This window comes from Muntiacus reevesi, chromosome 1 (assembly GCF_963930625.1).
Source record: "Muntiacus reevesi chromosome 1, mMunRee1.1, whole genome shotgun sequence".
Lineage (NCBI taxonomy): Eukaryota > Metazoa > Chordata > Mammalia > Artiodactyla > Cervidae > Muntiacus > Muntiacus reevesi.
Window position 1 is genome coordinate 152,360,834 of NC_089249.1, and position 15,397 is coordinate 152,376,230.

Here is a 15,397-nt window from a genome sequence, read left to right on the forward strand (position 1 = left end):
TCTGTGCAACCCCATGGACTGCAGCCCACCAGGATCTGCCGTCCCTGGGATTCTCCAGGCAAGAATACTGGAGTGGGTTGCCATTTCCTTCTCCGATGCATCAAAGTGAAAAGTGAACGTGAAGTCACTCAGTCATGTCCGACTCTTAGCGACCTCATGGACTGCAGCCTACCAGGCTCCTCCGTCCATGGGATTTTCCAGGCAAGAGTACTGGAGTGGGGTGCCATTGCCTTCTCCAAAGACACAATATTAAATGATTAAATATTAAAGGTCACATATTAAATGATTCCATTTACACTAAATGTTCAGAAAAGGCAAATTCACAGAGGTAGAAAGTAGATTAGTGACTGCTAAGAATTATAGGGGGATGAATAAGGTGATGATGTTTTTTTCTTGAGGTGATGAAAACCGCATGTGATGATGGCTGCACAAATCTGTGAATATGCTTAAAAAAAAAAATAACTGAACTATATACTTTAAATGGATGAATTAGACACTATGTGAATTTTATCTCAATCATGTGTTACTCCCCCAAATTTTTCATTAAGAAAACGCTAACATAGCAAACACAGCCCTTTGAAAGCCCTACTACAAAAGGAAGTAAAGGAAAAATTTTTAAAGGTTCATATTCACAATCAAAAGAATGGGAGATAAGACTATAGCAATAGCAGGGCAAGCCTAGAAGAAAGATAATTTTCATCGAGGGATCCCAGAAAGAGTCTGAGAATCAACCTCCACACAAATTTCTGTGTTTTTCAGCGGGTTGTTGAGAGGAACAAAACAGAATTATATGCAAAAGTGCTTTTCAAATAGTAAAGTGCTATAAATGTACACAATAAAGTGGTCTTATCATTACCTTGCCAAGTCATCATCCCAACGAATCGATCAGCTAATTCCTGAGGAAAACTCCAATGCTCCGGAAGACAAAGTGTTCCATCAGATCTTTCAGAACACAATTTCTCCAGGTTAGCAATCAGGATGTTCAGGCATATGTTGACCAAAGAGTAGGGAGATGCCTCCTCCTAGCAAACAAACCCCCAAACAAACAAGCTTGTTACAACACATCTACAAAAATTCAACATAAAAGTGGTCATGTTATACATGAGGATATCTTAAGATACATTCTTCTCACTCTAATGATTTATATGTAATGAAACCACCTTACTCCAATTATCAACCATGTGGAAGATTTTCACCTGTTGCAGCTTCTGTTGTATCTTTAAAAAAAATTAGGTTCTCTCAATCCTTCACTTATCTCCTGGTTCTATGCCAGCCCCTGAGAATACAGGGATGAGTAAGATATAGCTCTAATCCTTTTGGACCAAACAGGTTAGTAGAGAATACATCCAATAAATCTGACAATTTCAATACAACACAAGGAACTAAACAAGCAGAAATCATACAGTCATTTATTCAGCAAATATTTATTCAGTGGTTACTACATGCCAGAGGATAAGAAGATCTGCCCATTCCCACCCTCAAGTGTTCACACTATAAAAGACTGTTATAATAAGGAGGCTGTAGAAGAATACAAACTGAGATATAAGACATCTTCGCTAAGAGACTGACATTTGTTCATTCAACAAACATTTGAAAGGTATGGCATTCAGACATAAAGAGAGAGCAATAAGCCAGGGATTGCCATCTTTGTCAAAGGTTTCAACAGGCAATACATTCAATGACCTCCAAACCACTACTGAATAAATTCCCTCCACAGTCCAAAGTATAGACTACTCCTTCATAAAAATCCTCAACTCCTTGTTTCCTCTCCTCCATCATACTCTCCAGACATTCTCCTGGAAGAACTTTGCTATTCACCTTTTTTTATATCAACAGCTAGTCATCTATGAAGAGGAGAAGATTCACACAACATATTATGTCATGGAAAATTCATGAACATTAACTTCAAATGAGCCCTAAGTAGCTGGAAATCATTCAAAGTCTCCTTAGACAGGGCACTCTCCCACTATCAAGCAACAGTTATTTCATGCCTTCTACTTGTTCCTCAAACCCATTTCACGCTGATATCAGAATCTGATCCACTTCAGTGAAAAAAAACGAAGCCACCTCCCTACCAAATTTAGCTCAAAACTGCATGCATCTTTTCCGTGGTCTCCTCTTCTATGGAAAACATGTACATCCTTGCAGAGACCAACACTTCCACATGTGCTGGCTGGATTCCACCCCTCCTGTCTTGGCTCCTCCTGTTGTTTTTTCATTTATGCACATCTTCAAACTACCCTTCTCAAATGGATCATTCTTTTTTTTCCTGACTGTGACCTGCAGCTTACGGGATCTTAAGTTTCCCATCCAGGAACTGAACCTAAGTCTGTGCACTGAAAGTCCTAACTAACAGACCACCAGGGAATTCCCATAAAATGGATCATTCTTATACAATTTATGCTCCATTATTTGCTTTAAAAACAAAAACCTTCTGTAGACTCCCACATCCTCTTCAGTTACTCTTCTTCATAACCAAATTTCTCCAGTAAGTTTACTCTGATTTACTCTGAATACTGTACTATCTTCTTATTCATTGTTTTTCTTCTAATTATAGTATAATTTATACATAGCAAAAAAAATTATTTTGGTATACAGTTAGTTCAATGAGTTTTGATGAATCCATACAGTTGTGTATTACCACCATAATAAAACTACAGAACAGTTCCATAATCCAGAAATTCTCCAGTGTCCCTTTGTAGACAATCCCTCTTACCAATCCCAAGCAACTACTCATCTTTGTTCTCTCTCCAGTGTCCTGCCTTCTCCAAAATGTCATATAAACAGAATCATTAAGCAATTAGGCCTTTCAAATCTGACTTCTTTCATTCTGCATAAAGCATCTTAACACAGGTTCATTTGTGTTGTTGCATGCTTCTGTAATTTGTTTCTTTTTATTGCTGAGAAGCATTCCACTGCAATGAATTTCTTTCTTTACCAACTGAAGAGCATTTGGATTATTTGCATTTTAGATAAATTTGAATAAAGCTATAACAACTCACATAAAACTTTTTTTAATTATTTGTTCTGTTGGGTTGGTTCTTTGTCGTGCTCAGGCTTTCTCCAGCTACAGCACATGGGCTCAGTAGTTGCGGCTTGCAGGCTCTAGAGCTTAGCTGAGCTTAATTGTTCTGTGGCATGTACGTTCTTTCCAGACCAGGAATCGAACCTGTGTCCCTTGCACTGGCTGTTGAATTCCCAACCAGTAGACCACCAGGAAAGTCCCTAGTGGGGCTTCCCACATAAACTTTTGTGGGAACACAGTTTTTATTTTTCTTGGGTAGTCACCTAAAAATGGGATTTCTGTGTCCCTGGAATTCCACACTTTCTACATGTTAAGTGTGTATTTAACTTTACATAAGAAAAGTACTCACCTGTTCTTGCAATGTGGCTCTATTATTTTGCATTCCCAAAAGAACATATGAGAGTTTCAACTGCTTCAAATCCTGGCCATGTCAGAATTTATGTCAGAAAGAAGCATCAATTTCAGGGAAGCAAAAAAATTCCCTGAAACAGTCAGCAGACTTTACTTGGGTCTCAACTCCCAGAATTGGTTCATACGCCCATGTGAAAACGGAAATTATGCTTCCTGTGGGTAATTTCTACAGATCTATCTTCCAAGTCACTTTTTCTTTATTCTGCCACATTTAGTTCTTCATAGTCTAATTGTACATTGCTCTTTTTTCATTTTTTTATTTCATCATTTATTTAATAAATTTTAAACACACTTGCTTTATAGTGTTTCAATAATACCATTTTCTGAAGTCTCTGGGAATCTAATTCTGTTGATTCTTTTTTTTAAAGATTTACGTATTTGTTCATTTGTGTTTGACTCTGCTGGGGCTTTATCGTCCTGTATGGGCTTCTCATTGCGGTGGCTTCTCTCGGTGGGGAGCACAGGCTCTAGAAGCACAGGCCTCAGTAGTTGTGGCTCCTGGGCTCTGAATCACAGGGCTCAGCATTGTGGCGCACAGGCTTAGATGCTCCATGGCATGTGGGATCTTCCCAAACTAGAGATCAAACCTGTTATCTCCTGCACTGGCAGGCAGATTGCCAACCACTAGACCACCAGGAAAGCCCCTGATTCTGTTGATTCTTAACCAGAGAAGTTCATGTTTTATAATTTAAGATTGTGAGCTAAGCTTTTCTTTTTTTTAAGGCCTCATGGCACCGTGTGCAGGATATTAGCTCCCCAACCAGGGGTCAAATCCATGCCCCTACAATCGAGACTACGTAGTCTTAACCACTGAACCACATCAGGTGGCTATGCTAAATTCTACTTACCCAGGGGCGTCAACAGTGACCATTTTGATAATTTCTCAGCTACACATTTCCTGAACCAAGCAAGAAATGTCAATTAAAACCCTGAGTCTGTATGAGGACAGACTTGTGATTGCACATTTTTAGGAGATATATTTCTCATTCAAAAATCCAAGCCAAAACTGACAAGGTTCCCTGTTTCTCTTCTCCATAAGCAGACTTTTAGATCTACCATTTCCCTGAAGTATGACCAGTTTTTGTTAGTTCATGTTTATATATATATAACAATTCGCAATCTCCATTCAAACTTCCCACCTGGCCTTGGCAAAGGTCTAGTCTGCAATCTTTGGTTATTTTAGGACCTGCTTACAGTGATTTCCAGCTTCTATGAATTGGGTGGGGATGCTGGGGATTTCCTTTACTCTGTTATTGAGTTTGCTGCATTTTATCCAGAATACTTCTTTTTAAGGCTTTATGACATTATTTGCCAAATTATTGGACACGGCTGTCTCATTTTTAAAATACAGTAAAGATTAAATCCACATAAATAATGTTTAGAACATATGTAAAACATTTAAATATAAAACAAACTATTTTAAAATTATTTTTGTATTCATGACACAGCTTAAATAGAATATATCAAACTTCTGAAGTCCCTATATACCTTTTCCTGATGCCACTTATCCCTTCACCCAGAAGTAACCATTATCCTGAATATTATTTAGTTCTACATGTTTTTGAACTTTATATACATAGAATTATACCACAGTATTTCGTTACTTGTCTTTGTTTTATAAATCAATAGTACATTTTAGAGACTGACTTCCCAACAAGACCACTAATGACTAATAACTCTGCTTCTATAATGTTTGATTACTGATAACATGAGATTCTAAATCTTATCTCTAAATCCAATGAATTCTACATTAGTATCTTTAGGTCAGATCTCTCTTTAAGCCAGTGTTAGATAACCAGTTGTCTCCCTGACATATCTACTTAACCATGTCAGACAAATATTTCAAACTTACCATGTAGGAAGCTACATTTATCCAGTCTTTCCCTACTCAGTAAATGGCATAACATCTATTCAGCTGTTTAATCTTTACTGACATTTCCTTATCTTTAATCAACATCCCACAAAACACACAGATCCAATACATTAGCAAATCCTACTGGTTCTACCTGTGCCAGACATCTTCTATTTGCTAACTACCTCCCACCCAGACCCACTCAATCTTCTCCACCTCTACTGCCGAGTTGACTTGTACAGATCCTATGAATAGGTTCCCATGAATAGGTTCCCTTACCCTCTGGCTGTTAGTTTGGTTCTGACATGAAACTCTCAAAAAACTGGAACATGTATTAGTTTCCTAGGTAATTTTCTATAACAAATTACCATAAAATTGGTGGCTAAAAACAACAGATACCTATTCTCTCACAGTTCTGGAAGACAGAAGTCCAAAAAGCAAAGTATGAGCAGGACCATTGTCCCTCTGAAGGCTCTAGCGAAGAATTCTTTCGTGATCAGCTTCTGGGGGCTGGGGTTTCCCTTGGCTTGTGGCAGCACAACTCTGATCTTCACATCCCTGTATCTCTAGGTCTCAAATCTCTATCCCTTTATCTTATAAACACTATAAATCCAGACATTAGATTTAGGGTCTGGCCTAAAATTTTAGGATGGATCAGATGTTCTCACCAAGATACTCAACCTGGGAATTCCCTGGTGGTCCAGCAGTTAGGACTCTGTGCTTTCACTGCCAAGGGCCCAAATTCAATCCCCAGTCCCACAAGCAACCTGGTCGGGGAGCAGAGAAGCAAGAGGGGTTAGATTCTCAACTTACGTACATTTGCAAACATCCTGACTCCAAAGGTCAAATTCACAGGTTCTAAGGGTTAAGACTTGGATATAAGTTTTGGGGGTTATAACTCAACACAGATAATTTCCCCTGTTCTTTCTCATTTAAAGTATCTTGGGCTGGCTATGTCACACTAATCACTCCTCTAAGATTAGTCCTCTGTTCTTGCTATTGACTAAATGTCTGCATTCTTCCAAAATTCTTATGCTGCAATCCAACCTCTAATCTGATGTTTGGAGGGAGGAACCTTGGGAAGTCATTAGGTCATGAGGGTGAAGCCTTCACTGAATGAAATTAGTGCCCATACAAGAGTGACCTCAGATAGTTCCCTTGTCCCTTCTGCCATGTGAGAACACAGCAAAAAGATGTGCATGAACCAGGAAGCGGGCTCTCACCAGACACCAAATCTTCCAGCACCTTGATCTTGAACTTCCTAGTTTCCAGAACTGTGAGAAATAAATTTATGTTTTTTATGAATCACCCAGTCTACAGAATTTTAGTCACAGCAGCTTAAATGAACTAAGACATTCCTTCTGAGAGGTCCTCTGGGCCTAAGGGTGGCAAGAAGTACTGTCACTAGACATGAAGTAGTATATTATTGTGGTTTTCCATACCTCTCCCTTATCTTTGGAAATAATCCCTTAATTAAACTCTCATTGCTGCTGCTGCTGCTAAGTCGCTTCAGTCGTGTCCTACTCTGTGCGACCCCACAGACAGCAGCCCACCAGGCTCCACCGTCCCTGGGATTCTCCAGGCAAGAACACTGGAGTGGGTTGCCATTTCCTTCTCCAAAACTCTCATTAAATTAGCCCTATTCTGACTGTGTCATCTATTTCCTGCTGTATGACTATCAAATCTCCCAAATAAGTTTCTAGTTCATCCCTTTCTTTCTAACTCCACTATCCATTCCTAACCCAAGTCACTAACATATCTTTCCAAGAATACTAAAAAACTCCAAATTACTCTACTTCCACTCTTAATCCGTTTCCAACCCATTTCAACCGAGGGTTTAGATTTATCGCTTCTAAAATACAAAATACTACTAAACTCTAATTAACGTGTTTTAATGGGTATAAGGTAAAAAATCAAAAACAAAAAGCTGTATATTATATACAACCAACAATTAGAAAATTAAACTTTAAAAGTTTACAACAGCATTTTTTTGTTTTTGTTTTGTTATTATTTTTGGCCACACCATGTGGCTTGCACATGCAGGATCTTAATTCCCAGACCAGGGATCAAACCTGTGCTCCTGCATTCCTTAACCACTGGACCTCCAGGGAAGTCCCTTCAATAGCACTTTAAAAATCTCAGAGAGACTTTCTTGGTAGTCCAGTGACTGAGACTTCGAACTGGGACTCCAATGCAGGGAGCCAAGGTTTGATCCCTTGTCAGGGCACTAGATCCCACATGCTGCAACTAAGAGTTACAAAGTTGCAACTAAAGATCTTCACCCAGCTCAGCCAAAAAAACACCTCCAGAAAATCCCCGGCAGTCCAGTGGTAAGGACACTGCCCATTCACTGCTGAGGGCCTCGGTTCCATCCCTGGTCAGAAACAAAGATCCCATGAGCTGCAGAACACAGACCAAAAAAAAAATCTGTTTTAAAAACCTCAAATATAGGCCTGGCTCAAAAAGACAACAAAAATCTAAACACACTAGGATCCATAATGTTTAGCTTACAATAAAATATAGGAAACGGTAAGAAGCAGGAGAGAAAATAAAATCAATCACCAGAAATAGACCCATGGAACTCCCTGGAGGTCTGGTGATTAGGGCTCCACAATTTCACTACAGAGGGTTTGGGTTTAATCCCTGGATGGGGAACTAAGATCCTACAAACTGCATGATGCAGCCAAAAAAAGAGCAAGAAATAGGTCCAGAAATAACATAATTAGCAAACAAGAACTTTAAAATAGGTATTATAATTCACGGATATACAGGAGAATATGAATTTAATGAGGGAATAAATATGGAATCTCAACAGAGACTAGAGAAAGCCCACATGCAGCAAGAAAATAAATATATAAACTTAAAAATAAAAAAGGTCAACAAGGACAACATCCTATACTTGGAACCTATGAGATTGTTTTACAGTTTAATAGTTATTGAATTACATAGCTAACTCACCAGGTACAAAAAACAATAAACAACTTTTTTAAAAAGTCAAAAAATATTGAAATTAGATACAAAACATAAACCAACTGATCCCGAAAGCAAAAATGGACCCAAAGTGAAATAAACAAAAGACACTACATGACAAATGGCTAAAAACCTATGATAAAATGAAAAACCTAAGCTGGGGTGGGGCAGGGGGAGCTAGAGGTACTGTGGACAGTTTAAAATGAAAAAATATGACCACTGACTTTTCATCAGAAGCAATGCTAGCCAAAAGACAATGAAATAACACTTTTAAAGTGCTGTAGGGGGCTTTCCTGGTGACTGAGTGTTAAAGAATCCACCTGCCAGTGCAAGAGACATGGATTCTATCCCTGATTCACGAAGATCCCACATGCCTCAGAGCAACTAAGCCTACGTGCCACAACTACTGACCTTGTGCCCTAAAGCCCCGGAGCCACAACTACTGAGGCTACGTGCCAAAACTACTGAGGCCCGCACACCCTAGAGCCTGTGCTCAGCAACAAGAGAAGGCCCTGCACTGCAAATAGATAATACCCCTGCTCACCACAACTAAAGAAAAGCCCATGCAGCAACAAAGATCCAGCTAAATAAATAAAATTTTCTAAAAAATTTAAGTGCAATAGGAAGAAAAACTATGAGCATTGAAAATATCTTTCAAAAATAAAGGTAAAATAAAGATATTTTCATACAAAGTAGAAAGAACCTATCATCAGCAGATCTACACTATAAGAAAGGTAAAATGTTCTTTAAGTAAAGAAACATTATACAAAATGAATATCTGGGATCTAGAGAAAAGGGACGAGTACTGGAAACAGGAGCATGTGGATAAATATAAAACTATTTTTCTTATTTCCTAATTTCTTTAATAACTGATCAAAGAAAAAGTAAAAACAATATACTGTGCAATTAGAAAAGTAAAATGTATTATTTCAATAGTACAAAGGACAGGAAAGAGGGGAGAAAATGAAAGAATACTGTTGTAAGCTGAAGTGATATATTTAAAAGTAGTGCAATAAGTCAAACGTGTACATTTTAAAACCTAGACCTGTGACTCTCCAACTTTTTAGTCTTAGGATCAACAGTACTCTTAAAAACTGGATTGCATCTATCAACATTTACTATATTATAAGTTAAAACTAAGAAATCTTTAAAATATATATTAACTCATTCAGAAATAATAAAAGTTAAACCAATTACATGTTCACACAAAGAACATTTTTTTTTTCTGGTCACACCACATGGCTTGTGGGATCCTAGTTCCCAGACCAAGGACTGAACCTGCACCCACAGCAGTGAAAGCACCAAGTCCTGGATTACCAGGAAATTCCCAACAAAGAACATTTAAGAGCTACATTTTCAAAAAGAAGTTTTAAAAGTTTAGTGACAATGGCAGCACTGTTTTACATCTTTGCAAATTTCATTAATGTGAGATTTAACGGAAGAGAATGGGGTCGGAGACCCCAACTGTTATCTTTGTGTGACCATTCAGAGAAGAAAAGAACTAGTAAGTCAACTGAAAAGATAGAACGAAACTTTAAAAATAATCAATTGGGAAAAAAAAAAACAATGGAGGGAATTCCCTGGCAGTCCAGTGGTTAGGACTCTGAGCTTTCACTGTCAAACGTGAGAGTTCAATTCCTGGTCCAGGAACTAAGGTCCAACAATGTAAAGTTAAATTCACAATCAATAAAACCTACCACATCAACACAATAAAGAACAAAAACATACATCCTTAATATACACTGAGAAAGTATTTCAACCAATTTCAAAACACATTCATGATTATCATGATTGAAAAAAACAAAAACAAAAAAAATCAGCAAACTAAGAATAGAAAACTTCCTTAATTTGATAAAAAGCATCTATGGGAAAACCAAAAGAGCTAGAACAATATAAAGATGTCCCATCTCACCACTTCTCTCCTACATTCTACACAAGGTCCTAGATACTGCATTTTTTAGGAAAGGAAATATGAAGAACAGATTGAAAGGGAATAAGTAAAGCTGTCTTTATTTGCAGATAACAGATTATAAAGAAAATCTTAAGAAAAAAAAAAAAAAATAATGAGAGAATATATGTGGCTTTACATCAGTAGTGATAATAGCTCCTTCATTCTGACATTGGTTATTTCAGTATGCCTTTGGTTATCCTGGCTAAAGATCTATCAATTTCATTGATCTTTGCAAAGAACCAACTTTTGATTAAATTTTTTTCTATTTTTTTTAAAGTAGCTTTAGCAAAGTCATGAGATACAAGATCAATACACCCCCCAAACAACAAACTTTTAAAAAATATTTACAGTACTAACAAAAACAGGGATAAATTTAACAAAATATGTAACAGACATTTACACTAAAAACTACAAAACATTGCTAAATAAAATTTAAAACAACATAGAGAAATCTAAAGGAAAAGTATTCATGAATTGTACAATTTTTTTAATTAATTAAAAATAAAATCTTAACCAAACGACAAATGTACACAGTACAGCGTGGAACCACACAGAAATGAATTGTCTGATCACTTTTCTAAAGAAAACCTTGCTTTTCAATTACATCAGTAGCAGCAAAAAAATGTACTTGACATGCTGTGCAAGGACATATGTTAACTCAGCTTTTCCATTAGCTACAAACAAATGTCAGGCTGGATGAATCACAAGCTGGAATCAAGATTGCTGGACTAACAACAATCACCTCAGATATGCAGACGATACCACTGTAATGGCAGAAAGTGAAGAGGAACTAAACAGCCTCTTGATAAGGGTGAAACTTCAGTTCAGTTGCTCAGCCTCTTTGCGACCCCATGCACTGCAGCACACCAGGCTTCCCTATCCATCACCAACTCCCAGAGCTTGCTCAAACTCCATCGAGTCCATCGAGTCAGTGATGACATCCAACCATCTCATCTTCCACTTTTTCTCCTCCTGTTTGCCTTGAAGTGATGGGACCAGATGCCATGATCTTAGTTTTTTAAATGCGGAATTTTACGCCAGCTTTTTCACTCTCCTCTTTCAACCTCATACCCCAACAGTATACATTCAAAAAACTAAGTATCAAAAAACAGAGCCATCACTTTGCCTACAAAGGTCCAAATAGCTATGGTTTTTCCAGTAGTCATGTAAATGTAAGAGTTGGACCATAAAGAAGGCTGAGCACCGAAGAATTGATGCTTTCAAATTGTGGTGCTAGAGAATACTCTTCAGAGTCGCTTGGACAGCAAGATCAAACCAGTCAATCCTAAAGGACATCAACCCTAAATATTCACTGGAAGGACTGATGCTGAAGCTGAAACTCCAATATTTTGGCCACCTGAGGCAAAAAGCTGACTCACTGGAAAAGACCCTTATGCTGGGTAAGTGAAGGAAGTCATTCAGTCCTGTCTAACTCTGCGACCTCATGGACTGTACAGTCCATGGAATTCTCCAGGCCAGAATACTGGAAAGAGTAGCCTTGCCCTTCCCCAGGGGATCTCAACAAGGGACAGAACCCAGGTCTCCTGCATTGCAGGCAGATTCTTTACCGGCTGAGCCACAAGGCAAGCCCAAGAATACTGAAGTGGGTAGCCTATCCCTTCTCCAGCGCAATCTTCCCTACCGAGGAATCTCCTGCATTGCAGGCGGATTCTTGACCAACTGAGCTACCAGGGAAGCCCAATGCCTGGAAAGATCAAAAGCAAAAGGAGAAGGGAGAGGCAGAGGATGAGATGATGTATCACCAACTCAAAAGACGTGAATTTGAGCAAACTCCAGGAGATAGTGAAGGACAGGGAAGAGTAGCAGTGTTGCTGTCCTTGGGATCGCTAAAGAGCCAGACAGAACTTAGCAACTGAACAATAACAAACAAATTTAGGCATTATTTAAGAAGCTTTTAAAAGTGAGCCCAGGAGAAGGAAATGGCAACCCACTCCAGTATTCTTGCCTGGAAAAGTCCATGGACAGAGGAGTCTGGCGCGCTGAAGTCCATGGGATTACATGACTGAGCATGTGTGCACGAGGGTGGAGGGAAATGGGTTGGTAGCAATAAAGTGGTAGAACTAAAAAAAATAAAAATAATAAAAATAAAAGTGAGCCCAAAAGGGTCTACAGGATTACAGGTTAGATCTCTGCAGGATACAAAGGCCAACAAGGCGTTAGTGTGTAAAGTGCAAACCCAATGAGAATATTTCCTTTCCTCCACACTAAGTGTGGGTTGAGCGTTCACTAGATTTTGAGTTCTAAGAAGGGTGGCCCTTGGGGTTTTGTAGAATACGGAGTCACATCAGAAATTATGTCAGGTTCAAGATCTTGAGCAAGTCAAGGGTTCTCAATTTTCCTACACACTAGTAAAACAGAGACCATCAATACCTACAAAAAAATCCGAGAGATTTTAGAAACACGACAACTGACACACAGTAGGCTCCAAATACACACTCTTTCAGTTTGCATGTTGCTCAGTTTCGTTTGAAAGGCATGCCGAGGGAAACGGGGAGCGGGCCCGAAACGAACACATGAAACTGTAGGAATTTCACTCTTTGGGGTTCCAGTTCTTCCAGGCGGGCTCTTTCTGTTAACGATCCTAGGACCGAAAGGTCGCATACTCTAGGTAGCAACAAGTCCTCAACATACGTTTGGGAACAGCCGAAGTTTAAGGCATTTGGGCGCAGGATGACAATAAACGCCACAGGCCAAGCATAAAGGCACGTCTAAACTTAACACCACCTTGCAAAATAGCTGTCGCCCGCGCTTGCACATAGTCTTCCCAGGTGGCGCTACTCAATCCGCCTACCAATGCAGGAGACAGGAGACACGCGTTCGATCCCTGGGTAGGGAAGATAGCCCTGGAGGAGTAGTCCACTCCAGTATTCTTACTGGAGAATCCCATGGACAGAGAAGTCTGGTGGGCTACAGTCCATAGGGTCGCAAAGAGTCGGAAACGACTGAAGCGAGTTAGCACGCACGCACTCACTAGCACAGGAGAACCAAGGGGCCCAGAGGAGAGGACGCGCCCAAGGTCAAACGTGAGGCGGGACACACCCCGCCACGCCTCCGCCGCGCAGGGTCGGCACGCTCGGCCCGGAGGCTGGGACGCCCCGGGCGGAAAACTCCTCTCCGACAAGCACTTCCCAGCATCTGAAGACTGAAGCCTAACAAGCACTCAGCCTCTTCAGACTTTACCCCCCGCGTCGGTCAAACGAGCCAAAAATGTCTCCGCACGGTCCCCGACGACTTGCCGTGCTGTCCCGGGGCCGGACGTCCAGCCGAGGTTCGCGTTCCATTTCCTGCCCCCGTCCCTTGCCCTCCTCGGAGCTCACCTGCACCACGAGGCAGCCTAGTATATCCTTCCGAGGGTCCGGGGGGACGATGGTCCGGGGCGAACGGCCCGGGTGCAGGAAGTGAACCATGGCGACGGCGAGGCGTCGAGGAGAGAGTTGCCGTCGAGCTGGGCCTGGATCCCGCGAGAGGTGGATTCGACCCGCGCCGCGAAGCAGCTGAACGACCGGCTCGGGGAGCCGACTCTCAGCGGTCTAGCCGCGAGGTTTGAAATGCCGGGCGCGGCGACGCGCACTCGCCCACCGTAGACCCCGCCCCCAGGACGGGCCTCACCACCCCCACCCGGGCCACCCACCTCTCGACCCGGTGAGGACCCAACCGTTCTCCTTCCAACTCCTTCACGCCGCCGTAGAGACCAACCACTCACTCAACGCCTACCCACACGTCTATGACCAAGTCTCCCACAAAACCTACGCCCTAGGATTCAATAGCACGTTCCCTTTGCCCGTCAGAGGCACGCCCACGGACCAGCTCTGTGGAGTTGGGAAACAGAATATGGTGGTTCCTCTGTGTCCCCAGAGGCATTGATTTCAGGGTCCATCATAACCAAACCCCAAAAAACTGACGAACCTTATAAAAAGGAGTAGTATTGGGGTATAACTTACACACTTCCTTCTCTATACTTTAAACGACCTGTAGATTGCTCATACTAGTATAACTAATATGTAAATTCTATGTATTTACATATAATTTGCTGGTACTAGCAAATTCAGATTTTGCTTTTTGAAACCTCATGAAAATTTTTTTTCTGAACTTGTTCCATAGACGTTGAATCCGGGGATAGAGAACCCATGGATATTGAGGGTTGATTGCATACATTTTAAAATATATTTTTAAAAGACTTTTCTCTTATAACTGGCAATAGCAATTCTCTTGTTTCTTATGACCTAAAAAGTATTAAGAAGACCCTTATAATCTGCTCCAAGAAACCCTGAAAGAAAGCAATAAGTTTGTACACTAGAAAAATTAACAGAAGGTATGTTTTGGAAAAGGATAGTTGTTAAGAGTAGGGAGCCTTGAATTTGAATACTGCATTGGAATGCCTGCTCTTGAACAAGATTCTTAATTTCTCTAAAGCTCAACTTCCTCATCAGTAAAATGGGATGAGAATGACTTATAATAAGATAGTGTATGTAGCGAGCTCCCTGGTGGTCTAATAGTTATGATTCCATGCTTTCACGACCTTGTCCCAGGTTCAGTCCCTGGTTGGGGAAGTGAGATCCCACAAACTGCGTATTAAAAAAGAAAAAAAAAATATGTAAAACACATGAAAATGCTTGACAGAGAACAAGTCCTTGATTGTTGTTGTTCAGTCGCTCAGGCATGTCCAACTCTTTGTTGACCCCATGGACTGTAGCCTGCCAGGCTCCTCGGTCCTTTGAATTCTCCAGGCAAGAATACTGGAGTGGGTTGCCCTTCGCTTCTCCAGGGGATCTTCCTGACCCAGTGTCTTCTGCATTGGCAGGCAAATTCTTTACCATTGTGCCACCTGGGAAGCCTCATATTGAAGTATAGTTGATTTACAATGTTGTATTCGTTTCGGGTGTACTTCTTTATTTAATTTTATAGTAGGGTATTTTTTAAGACTACTTTATAACTTCTGTCCTCAAATCTTGAACACTTCTTCCCCTCATCATACTGTCAGTTTCCTCTTTCACTGAAAAAAAAAGAAACAAAAAGAACATTCTAGGGACTTCTGTAGTGGTCCAGTGGTTAAAACTCCACATTCGAAATGCAAGGGGCCAAGGTTTGATCCCTGATCAGGGAACTGGATCCCACGTGCAGCAACTAAGACCTGGAGCAGCCATATATTTAAAAAAAAAAAATTCTA

At 40.4% G+C, this 15,397-nt stretch overlaps 1 protein-coding gene across 1 annotated transcript in view; it reads right to left on the minus strand.

Annotated features, from left to right (window-relative positions):
• ZYG11A (zyg-11 family member A, cell cycle regulator) overlaps positions 1-13,637 on the minus strand; it is a 56,975-nt gene extending 43,338 nt beyond the window's left edge. The window contains exons 1-2 of the mRNA XM_065929006.1: positions 13,548-13,637; positions 857-1,022 (exon numbers count right to left, since the gene is read on the minus strand). Coding sequence (XP_065785078.1) covers positions 857-1,022; positions 13,548-13,637 — 256 coding nt within the window. The remainder of the gene's footprint in view (positions 1-856; positions 1,023-13,547) is intronic.
• Positions 13,638-15,397: the final 1,760 nt, after the last annotated feature.